The following is a 12,020-nucleotide window of genomic DNA, read 5'->3' on the forward strand; positions in this document are numbered from 1 at the left end:
AGTTGCGAAAACCTTGGCAGCAGTTCAGCCTGCGTACCAAGCCCGCTGCCTGTTGTACTGACTGATATTTATTGTTGTTTTCTTGTAGGCTCTGTATTGGTCAGGCTCTGCCTGTACAGTCTGTTCTGGGTTTGTGAGCTGTAGGAGCCGTGGCTCATCTGTGTTTGGTACTTCTGCTCTTGCGAGCGGATGGGGTTTCTGCAGTGATACGTAAAAAAGCACGATGTACGTACTCCTAGTAAGAAAGTTTGGGACTGAGCTTCGAGATCTGGAGCAGAACTGAGGTTATAATGTTCAATACAGCAGTTCTGGCTCGGTACTGTCTGGCTGTGTGTGAGCACAGAGGAATGGTCATGGGCTGCTGTTCCGTAGCTGTTTTAAGGCAGCGAAAGCTGGCCCCGCCGCCGTGATGCCCCAGCAGCCTTTTCGCATCCTCCTTCAGAAGGGTGAACTTCAGAAGTAGTAGTCAAGTCCCAGGAGGAGAACAGAGCACACGTTACTTTTCCCACTTTATTTAAGGGGGAGTGGGATAAGCAAATAGAAAATGAAAAAATTTATAGGGTTAGTCAGTGTAAAAGTCTAGTGTTATGCAACCAGCCAAAAGCTTTATGTATAAAGCTATTAAATGTATAAACTTAATGTAAATAACATTAAATAGTCCATTCTTATTATGAATGTTGATTGCAGTGATGAGGTATGCTATATGGCCTTCTCGAATGGCATTTACTGTGGAAACATTAAATTATAATTGTCAGTACAGTGCATATTTCACTGTTTTTGTGACTTGAGTTATTTTTTTTCTCTAAGCCAAACATAAATTTATAGGCTATAAAATCTCTTCTGATGATTGTGAAATGAATGTTACTAGCAAACATAAGTTGATATAATCCAGTATTTTTTCCACCACTTCTTTTGCTTTATTTAAAACCTGCATGGCATTATAAAGGCTTTTTGTAGAATATTTGGGGGAGGGGAATGGCAGGAAAACACCAGATGTGGTTATATCTTTTGCTGAAAGAAGCGATTATGTTTAATTAATTGAAACCTCTGATTTTCCTTAGTGTTAAATAGGTTGCTAAAATACAGTAGGGAGTTCAAGGAGTGAATACTGCTCTTGTTTAAACAAAATGTTTAAAAAGGCTTTGTGAGGTACTTTGGTGTCTAAGACATGACATGCAGTTTTAACAGAAAATCTAAAGCTGTATGTAAATTATTAAATAAACATAAACACTCGTCATCTTCCACTAACCAGTGACCTTCACCTACAGGGTTGTGTTGGAGAATGCTGAAATGGGGTACTTGGGAAGAAGGCAGAACTATCATTTACCTTTGTGATGATTTCCAAGCAATCTTGGTTTAGTACAAACCTGTAAGTTTGCATTGCAGACCAATAGTTGGTAGAAGAATAACTGGGATAGGATTTAGAAATAATCCCCGTTCTTAGGTTGTGTTCGGTAAAGCTTTTGAGCATTCCTGCGCCAAGGGATGTCGTTTCACTTACCTGCATTCCTGTCCTTTCATTTGGTGCTGGCTGATGTGCTGGGATGTTGTGAAGAGCTACAAGAAATGTAATACTTAAGTGCTCTGGTTTTCTTAACAGCTGCATTGTTTTCCTAAGTGTTAGAGGAATGTTACCTCTTTCTTGCTGTATCTCAGTCTTGCTGGAAGAGCCTGTCCTATCCCATGAGCATGATGTTCCATTTGCTCTACTTGCTAGTCTTCATTACGGGTGGGAATAAATCTGTGTGATGATCTGAGATGCTGCTGCAAGAAATATTTGTGGCCTTCTTGCTTCCGAAACACGTGTACACCTCTGGCCAGCTCACCTATCTCTGTGCACATGGATAGTCTGGTACGGCGGCTGAAGGGAGGAGCAGAAGACAGTTTCTTCTGGTCGCTGTGAAGTTTATTCTGGTTTAAATATCTGTGAAACATGGGTTTTAAGAAACTGCACTGGAACCTTGTAAAATGAAAAATAACTGAAGGGGGGATGCTGGCTTCCATCTCGTGTAAGAAGGCTATGACTTGTTTTGTGTGTGGTGTGTATGCTGTCACTGCTTATGGATAAGCAGGCAAGGGGGAAGGTAACCCTGTTTCCTTAGGGTTCCCACTGCGCCCAAGTTTTTCAGCATTGTCCTGAACAAATTTCATAGGGATGTCAAGAAAAGTCCTGTACTTCGTCTCTTCTTGCTTTCCTCTTCCCCTCCAGCTCCTCTGTAAATTGAGTGCGCTTTTTCAGGCTTTGGTTTGAGCCTCATTTTAATTCTTCTTTTCCTCCTTTGCAGAGACAAAACTGGTCCCAACACAATTTGAAGGGGTCTTGTTGTTAGGTAGTCCAAGACAGCCACTCCTCTTCTAGCAGGAGGGCAACACATGTAGAGTTAAAAGATGGTTCCAGTTCTGTGCACATTATCTTCTTTGATCCATGAGGACCAAAGGCATTGCATGATCGAGTTTATTTTGTAGTTCATTTAGCAGATCTAGTTCTGCAATGATGGTTTGGATAGATATAGGTATTATAACAGACTGTACAAAAAAATGAAGTGCTGGTTTTGGAATGCATTAATCACTTAAAAAAAAAAAAAAAGTAAAAACCAAACCAAACCTTTTCCTCCCAGCATAGAATTAAACCCAAACCTTTCAGAATCCTCCATGAAAGAGGGACTGGGGTGGTTTTGTCGGGGGTGGAGGGCAAGCGGAATGCCTGTGTGCTGGCCTGTGTGGCATCCCGATTCAAGGCATGTTGGTTGGGTGAATGGTTGCCTGGGAGCTCTGGGATGTTGGAACCACCAAGATGCCCCAAAATGCTCAGAATTTGTGTATTTGGAATCAGAAGCTCCCAGGGTCTCCCAGGCTTTCCGTCAGCATGCCAGGCAGGTTTCCAAGTAGCCTGAAAATTTGGGAGGCGAGGTGCCAAGCTCTTGGCTCCTTTTCAAATGGGCTGCTGAACAGCTGGGAATCTGGATGCTTGGGCTTCTCGACAGCCCACCATGTTAGTTGCTGGAGAGCCAGGCAGGGAAAAAAGGCTGGAATTTGTGGCACAAACCTGTCTGCTTTCCATCAGACCTTGGTTGAAGTTGAAACAAATCTGCCAGGTATTTCAGTTTTGATGTGCTTACCTCATGTGATGACTTTTTAAATGTGCTATCATCTAGTAATCTCTCATAACATTGTATTTTATGTGTCAAAATATTTGTTTGACTGAAAATAATACATTTCAATTTAATTGCTTTAGCGCCATTATTATTCTGTAGAAATTTCTTCCAAGGATACTGTCCTGATTTCAGCTGGGATAGAGTTAATTTTCTTCCTAGTAGCTGGTACAGTGCTGTGTTTTGGATTTAGTGTGAGAATAATGCTGATAACACACTCATGTTTTTAGCTGTTGCTGAGCTGAGTTTACACTAAGTCAAGGACTTCTCAGCTCCCCACACGGCCCCACTGGCAGAGGCTGGGGGGCACAAGAAGCTGGGAGGGGACACAGCCAGGACAGCTGACCCCAACTGGCCAAAGGGGTGTTCCAGACCATGGGGTGTCATGCTCAGCGTATAAACTGGGGGGGGTTGGTCGGGGGCTGCTGCTCAGAAACTGGCTGGGTATCAGTCGGCAGGTGGTGAGCAACTGCATTGTGCATCACTTGTTTTGTATATTCTAATTCTTTTGTTGTGTTTATTCTTATCATCATCATGGTATTACTTTTATTTTTATTTTCCCTTCCTGTTCTGTCCTATTACACTCTCTTGATATCAACCCACGAATTTTATGATTTTTTTTCCCCCAATTCTCTCCCCGATCCCACCGGAGGCAGGGGAGTGAGCAAGCGGCTGTGTGGTGTTTAGCTGCCTGCCAGGTTAAACCACGACAGATGCTCTGGATGGATAAGTGTCTGTTTTACAGAGTATATAACTGCTGGCCAGATTTTGGACTGTGTTGTGTCTCGTATCTGTCTATAGTTATCTCCTGTGTGGAGCAAACAGGATGCTTGTATCTGAGAGTCTTGCTGATTTAATGTATTTTTTGATCAGTAAAAGTTTATTATTGTATTTTTCTTGTAAGAATAATCAGGAAACCTTAAGGGGCCAATTACTGATCCAAGTGTACGATGTTGAGAACATTGCCTAGAACAGGAAAAAAAGGGGAGGAAACTTCATCTTTGTACAAGGCACAAATCACAGGTTCACTTAAATGTTACATAATTTAGTGCTGTCATTTATCCCTCAAAATGAAATTGTTTAAATCCTAATTCAAATTTAGAATGTCAAAATTCAAAAAATGCTTGCAGTTTAAAAAGCGTTTTTCCTTCTTACGTTTGCAGGCCTCGGAGTAGAGGAAAAACTGCAGTGGAGGATGAAGACAGTATGGATGGTTTGGAGGCAGCAGAAACAGAAAACACTGTGGAAACAGGTAATGAGAATATAGTGTTGATGCTTTCTGGTTATTGCTTCTCTCTTGGAAATGCATTTAATTATGCAGGACTTTGCTAGACAAGAAATATTTCTTTAATTTTATAGTACAAGATGTGCATTTGGGCGGCTGTAAAAGAATAATACCCTGTATTATTTAAACCTGCATTAATTAAAGCGATTTGAACCTATTTCTTTTAAATAGTCTAATGGGAATGCCTTCGTCGTGTAGTTATACAGAGGCACTTTTTCTGGTTTTGCAAGTCTGTATCTAACAAAAACAAAAGCTCTGAAGTGGTAGCTGCTAATTTTAGAATACCTGCCAAAATACGGTATTACTTATTGACCTGTATCTTCAGCTAATTACAGCAGATTATATACCAAAGGGATAACTGAATATTAATGCTTCCTACTGCTGCTTAGGAAACAAGATAAATCTCTGTTCTTGCTTTGGTAAATATTTGTTATGGTAGTTCCCAAATGCTTCTGTAGCGGAGGGATGTCGTTGTACTGGACCACGTACTGTTGTAACAGTCTGTGGTTTCTGTTCTGGCAGGTTAAGAGTCTAAAGAGACAAGCAGATGAGCTAACAGACAAGGTAAAGGCCGTGGTGAAGAACTGTCATCTCTTTGCCAGGCACATGTCTGTAGCCATTTGCCAGTTTTTAACCAGGGACTGAATATGCATAGAAGGATGAAACCTGCCTGGAGGGATGATGCCATGGCCAGTTGGCAGAAGTTTGTTGGTTTGACAGAAATAAGCCTTAAAAATACATTGAGACATAAGGGTTTATAAATTTAATTAGGTGGCCCTGTGTGTGTAATAAGCAAAGTAGAAAGAAGCGCAGAGACACTAAGAGCAGAAGCTGGTGATCAGGGTGACAATTGCATGAAGTGCTGGCTGAGTTAGGGGAGTTGTCTTATTACTTCATAGCTGCTAAGTGAAGGAGGTAGAGCTGTGAAGTCCTTAAAGGTGAAGACAAGAATCTGTATTTAGTGTAGATTTATAGGGAGAGCAAGCAGAGGACCTCGAAAGAGCCATTTTACAGCAACACCACATATAGACCATGCAGGAATGTGGTTGCAGTAGGGGAAGCTATAAAAGAGGAGGCTGAAATGACCAAGTGGATAGAGGATGAGTTTTGGCGGTGTATGCTGGTCTCTTGCTTCTTAGCTGCTAGCTGGTGAGTGGTGGTGGAGGCTTTGTACTCAGGCCTCTAGGCTTTGGGGAGTGTCATGAGTGTTTAGTGATTCAGCTTGTGTTGAATTTAAGTGTTGTTAATGGTTTGTGGAGGGAGTCTGGGTTAAAGCTTAATACAAGGATGCTGCATTGTTTTAGTCTGTCGGTTGTTTTTCTGCTCCTGGTAATAAGCTGCTGGTGGTACTGAACTTAGATGGCCTTCTCCAGCTTCTACGAGTAGGTAATTCCCAGTTACTGAAGTTGGAAGTGAGAAAGTTGTAGCAGGTGTTTGTCTATAGAAAAACAGTCTAGGGGAAGGGAAGGCTAGTTCCAGTTGTGTCTTCTATTACATTTATTACTCTTCCTATCCCGTGTGCTAGAAACAGTCTTATGCAAATCAGCAAAGGAGACAGAAAGTGTGATTGTAAGTAGTAAGTTTTGTAAACTTTAAATATTTTTTTCTTCAAACCAAAAAGAAATTCAAGCTTAACAACTGCTGGTACACTACTGTGTAGGGAATTTAGTGATAGCTGTAATTTTTTTGGTTTTACATGTCATTGTTAACAAAGTTTCTCAGTGGAGATCTGAGAGCAGTTTTTACTTCAGAGGAGAGAGGGACACAGATAATTATTTTTAAGGCTCCAAGAGCGCATATAGATAAATCTCTCCATTATCCTTCATCAAAATCATCTCGCTGTCACGGAGGGCTGATGCTTATTTCCAAAGGTAGGGGCAGCCTTGGAGCACTGTGCTAGAAATCCTGATAGGCAAAGACTCCGCTGGGTCTGCTGCTGGAAGTGATGCACCGTTACTTTGGTGTTGAGCCCAAGATGGTTTTGCAAACTGTACTCTCAAGTGAAAAGAAGCCTAGTAAAAATACATAGGTCTGAAATCCTGTTTTGACAGCGGGAACCAGAGTAGACTTGAAAGAGCATTATTGTCTTGGGTATTTTGATAGGAACAGAGTTGCAACTGTGTTATTTTCAAAGTTGGACACAATGTGACTTGGTAGAGGTTTAATCACGTTAATTGAAAAGGCTGCTGCCTCTAAAACTCCTAAGCACTTATCTGTGTTAAAGTGTAGAAGGAGTAATCCTTGTTGTTCCATGTAAATCTCTGTTAAACAAATTGAAGTGTATTTGTGTTCCAGTTTATGAATTTTTACTGTGACTTAAAAGGCTTTTTATTTTGTTTTCTCGCAAAAAGTGGACTTGCCAACCATTTTCTATAGTGGTTGGCAAACCAAAACACAGTATAGTAATATTACAAAACTCGAAATGAGATCATCTGAACATACAAAAACTCTCTGATGTGCGGCTTCTGACGTGTTTTGAGTCTGTATTTCTGGCTTCTTTTCCATTGTTTGGTTCATGTATTGAGGATAATCAGGAATTCTGTTACTGTGTGAGATTTTTATTTCTTGTTTGTTTGGGCTTGGGAGGTTGTTTCTATTTTGTTTTAGTTGTGGAGTCTAGCATTACTGGTGCACTTTTGTGAATTAATTAATTTTCATAAAATGAGAGAAGTCCATGTTATAAATGTTGTATTCAGTGTAATGAGCTCTACTTTTGGGGAAGGGAGCAATGCAGGAGGAATGAGAACTTTCCTCATAGGGAGGGAAAAAGGAGATACCCCATATTATCCTACCTAGAATAAAGAGGTGTTTTATAGCTGTTGAATCTTTTATGGGGAAAAAAACAAGGAAGGATGTAAGTACCAAACATTATACATTCTTTCCATTTGTAATGTTGACACAAATGTTTGTTAAAAAGGGGAAAAAAAAAAAAAAAGTTCCTAAAGTGGCTCTTTTGTAGTACTAAGGCACAGCCATTTTAATGGCAGTCCAGAAAACAAGTTGCTTCCCTTAACAAAATTCCGTAATCTCTCATGTAAAAAGAGGCAGAATTGGAAGCAAAGCAGGGTAAGCTGTGTGCTGCTCTGATCATTTCAGTATGGGTCATTATCCCCGCCAACTACAGTGATTTCTGAGCCCTGCACATTTTCTGCCAAGTGCTGTTTGCTTTAGTATAAATGAATGTAGAATTGTTAAGGATGGAAAGGGAGGAGAGATTTGGAATTAGAAAAAGGAAATTTTAGAATGTGGAAAAAAGATCTGTTTGGAGCTAAGTCAACTTTTCCCTAAAAAATGGTGCTGGCAACTGCTGCTACTGAATCATTAGACTTTCAGGTTATTGTCAATGTCAGGATAGACTCCTTTCCTTTACCCACCTCTCTTGTGTTGATTTCTTGGTTTCTCCCTTAGTGACTGTTTTGCTTCTCAGCTTCATACTGGTCTTTCCAGTTGTCTGTTACTTACTCCATTTTTCTTCACTGTGGTTCCCACCAGTGACTTTACACTGGTATTTTTCTGTCCAACCAATGTTGGCGTTACCCATCTCTCCCATCAGCATCACAGAATGGCCGAGTTTGGCAGGGACCTCTGAAGGCCATCTGGTCCAACTCCCCTGCTCAAGCAGGGCCACCTAGAGACCATGTTCAGACAGCTTTTGAGTATCTCCAAGGATGGGGACTCCGCAACCTCTCTGTGCAACCTGCTCCAGTGCTCAGTCGCCCTCGCAGTAAAAAAGTATTTCCTGGTGTTCAGAGTGAACCTCCTGTGTTTCAGTTTGTGCCCATGGCCTCTGGTCATGCCAAGACCTTCCAGCCATCAACACCTTCCACCTTCCTAGCTATCAGTAAAATAGGTTGCTGTAGAATACTCTGTTTTCCTGTAGGTCCCCCTGTGTGGCTCCTCTCCATAAGAGGAGTTTTCTTTTAGTGAGAGAATCTCTGTAATGACCGAACCCCCCCCCAAACCAAAACAGAAAAGTCTGGAAAGCATATGCCTGTGCACATACACATACGTGCAACTATAAAGTGTGCTAATCTAAAGAAATAATATGACAAATACCTCCTGCTAAATTTTTGTAGGTTTGGTGACCCTGTGCTATTAATGAAGGCCTAGCTTCTGTTTCTTTTCCCCATCTTCTATTAGTTTCAGCAAGTGTCTGTACTTGGTATTTTCTTGGTTCCGTGTTTAAGTTGACTGAAATGGAATTCTGTGTGTTAGTTATTTGACAGTTCCCTCTTTTTTTTTTTTTTTTTTGAGAACAGTTGTGAAATATCCAACTCATCCTAGAGTCTGTAATTCTTCCTGTCTTTGTGTCACATAAAAATGTTGAGATTCAGACTCTGATTTGGGAGAAGTGCGATGAAAGAAGTTTAGTTGCTGAGTCTCTTGGGAAACTCATAGTAAATTCATCTGGTATTCTGTTTATTAGCTGTACCATGTTAACCAATTCTTAAAAGAAATCAGTACTTTGTAACAGACTCTTGCCCCCCGTGGTGTCTGGAGTCTTCAGAACTGATGATACATAAAAGGACTGGTATGATTTTATCCACTGGTAGCTCCTTGCCTGCATTATTGTCGTTAGTAATGTTATTTTCAGACCCAGTGACATTGCCTGGCCAGCTGATTTCTTGTTGGACTTCACATTAGCTCCCTGAGGTCTTTCTCTAATCAGGCTTCTTCATCTTGGGGCAAAGCCCAGAAGAACCAGAAACAAACACTTCTCAGTGGAGGAAAGTTATCCACGTAGAAGTTACCAGAGAATTTTGGAGTAATTCACAATCTCATTGGCTTTGAAGCAGTTTGAAAAGCACTTTCCTAGAGAAAAAAGTTCTTGCAATATCCTACGTACTAAAGGAAATACAGTCACCCTTTGCGGTATGAACCATGCTGAGTAGAGCCTCCCGCTCAGACAAAGTAAAACATGCCTGAGAACAAGTCCTGGTTTGTGTGAATCAATGACAAAAGCTCTCAGCGACTTGTCAACACCGAAGACATTTTAAAATCCGTTTTGTGCTTTTCAGACAGATACTTTGACCTCATCACTATACCGCTTATGACTTCTAAAATTAAAGAAAGGAAGAACCAACACCACTTGAGGGCATTGCCTGTAGATTAAATTTGTCCATAAATATTCGGGGCAAATATGTGCTTAAAAATGCACTTAAATATGTTTTAAGGCAATTAATATTCTGTGTACTCGTTATAAAAGGACTAGTTCCTTCTTTCTTTATGCGGCTGACTCCTGCCTGTCCAGCCACTGGAAAAATTAGCAGAACTGAAGCTTCTTGTTATTACTATAAGCAGCCTATTATTTTTTGTTGTATTCTGGTAATTTGTTTGTAACAAGGAAAGCAAACGCACCAGGAGGTTGTTTGATATTTGCCTTCAAATCATTACAGGCTTACTTGATAATAACATTTATCTTCATGCATGCTTAAAATGGGCCATTTAGAAAAATCTGATTTTTTCCTTCTGACTGATATCTCTGTCTCAGGTGTTTTGAGAATAGGTAGAATATTTTGTAGTAGGTGGAATCTGTTGTTTCCAAATAAATTCTAACCTGACTTGAGTTTTTCATTGAGGAGGTTATTTCTGAAATACAGCCTCTTTTCTGCATATTTTTTCAATACTGCTTTTGCAGTTTTGGTATCAAACTGTGCTTTGTTAGATGTAACCAACAAGTTTCAGAAGTTTTCAAAGAGCCGGAATATTCCACCTTCCCATTGCCCTGAAGCTTAACGCTGCTGCTGCTGTGTCATTAGTGACACAATGAGGGAATTTGGATTGGCATTACCAGTCAAGTGTATTGAAATAGTAGCAGGTATCTTGTGTGCCATACACTCTTTTCCTCTCTGGAAATGGTGCTTTTTTCAATATGTTTTAGTTTTATGGACCTGTCTTAATTTTTGGTAATGCTGTGTTGAGGCTGACTCTCCAGTTTGGTAGAAGAAATATGAGAGAAATTGAGACCCTAGTCCCACCTAATTAAAATCATACTATTATAAACCAGGTTGGCTTTGGAGTCCCATAAGCATCTGCCCCGGTAACCCTTCTCTAGATCAGGTACAAAAAGGAAGAAAGTAGCAGGTAAAATAAACTTACTTAGGGTAATAAAAGAGGCACCCACCTGCAAGACACTGAAGACTGACATAGAAAACAAAATGACTCTTAAATTCAGTAGCAGTGTACGTAGAAAAACATGCAGGGGAAAATCACCGTCCTAATTTTGTATAAACAAAAATCGCTCTCAGGTAGGTGTTGCTACCTGAGCAAGTGGTACTGTAGTTCTTGCGAGAATTGCAGTAGCTTTTATCAGTCAAGGAAGGAAGTCAAATTCCAAGAATCACTGGCAAAGGGATAAGGGGGGAAAAGGCATCAGTGTGGTTTTCTTTACTGTTGCTTTATAAACTCATGGCATGACTGCATGTTAAATGCCATGTGCAGTTCTGCTTCCCCTTCTCCAGAAGGATGAACAGTGATTGGGAAAGTACAGGAAAGGCCAGCAAATACAACAAGAAGTAAGTAATAGCTTCTGTGCGGAGATTGGTTAAAGTAAAAGATTTCAGCCTGAAATGATATGACTGGAGAGGAATCTAATAGGGACCTACAAAATGATGAGTGGTACGGAGAAAATGAACAGGGAATGATGGCTCATTTTGTTTTCCAGCACACAAATTAGGGGCCATCGGGTCATGTTCTGAGCACAAAGGTAGGTGCATTTGCACTCAGCATCGTCTTAAATTGTAGAATTCATTGCCAGTGGATGCTTTGGGCATGAAAATTTACATGGATTTCAAAAAGACCTGAACAAATTAATGGAAAAATAATCAAATGAGTGTTGTTGAATACCACCCCTAGCTTAGGAAGTTCCTCAGTTGGGAATCATTGGGAGCTGGCTATCCATGGTGTGGTGTCTTGTGTTTAAAATGACCAAAATTATAGTTCCAATGGTCCTACATTGAAAACCTTATTTTTATTTTATAAGCGGTACAAAATTTGCACAGAGTTATTTTCTGTATAAAAGGTATTTAATAAATAGGAATAATAAAAAATAATAATAATAAATGAAAAGTATCAAAATACTGAAAGTATCAAAGTACTGAAATGTACAAAAAAGAATAACTGCAGGCTTTCTTGTCACCTCAGTGTAACAACTGTCGCAGTAAGTAAATCACCGCAGTGTCCTTCAGAAGGGAAAAAATAGATAAGTGGTGATTTTAAAAGAAATACGACGTGTGCAGCACTTGCAAAAAAAAAAAAGAAAAAAAACCCACAAAACATTTCTGATGCAGTTGTACGTTTTGTTGTTTATTGTAGTGAATAAAATTTTACAATGTCGACTTCAGGTGAATAAAGTATATCCCTGTCCGTGGAGAAATGGTTCTTGCATGTGGTTGTTACCGTCACACTCAAACTTCAGTGTGCTTTTTTCTCCTCTCTCTCCCCTGGTTGTGTTTTAGCAGGCAAGAATATGGGGCCACGAACTTGGTGCAGCCCGGGTAACGGTGGCAGCTCCTAGCAGCCATCACCCTCTGCCTGTCTTTTGGTCTACCTTGGCTTGGCTCGTTGCTCTCCAGAAGGATTGC

General features: G+C 40.4%; 1 protein-coding gene across 5 annotated transcripts in view; it reads left to right on the top strand.

Moving 5' to 3' along the window:
• Nucleotides 1-12,020, top strand: part of KMT2C (lysine methyltransferase 2C) — a 207,159-nt gene that overhangs the window by 46,583 nt on the left and 148,556 nt on the right. For 4 of the 5 annotated variants that reach the window (XM_086466926.1, XM_086466927.1, XM_086466930.1 and 1 more), the window contains exon 2: nucleotides 4,316-4,404. In XM_086466926.1, the coding sequence (XP_086323052.1) occupies nucleotides 4,316-4,404 (89 nt within the window). Of the gene's footprint in view, nucleotides 1-4,315; nucleotides 4,405-5,268; nucleotides 5,272-12,020 lie in introns of all 5 variants that reach the window. The other variant, XM_086466929.1, reaches the window with a different exon arrangement.

Source organism: Leptosomus discolor, chromosome 6, assembly GCF_034619465.1.
Source record: "Leptosomus discolor isolate bLepDis1 chromosome 6, bLepDis1.hap2, whole genome shotgun sequence".
Taxonomy (NCBI): Eukaryota; Metazoa; Chordata; class Aves; order Leptosomiformes; family Leptosomidae; genus Leptosomus; species Leptosomus discolor.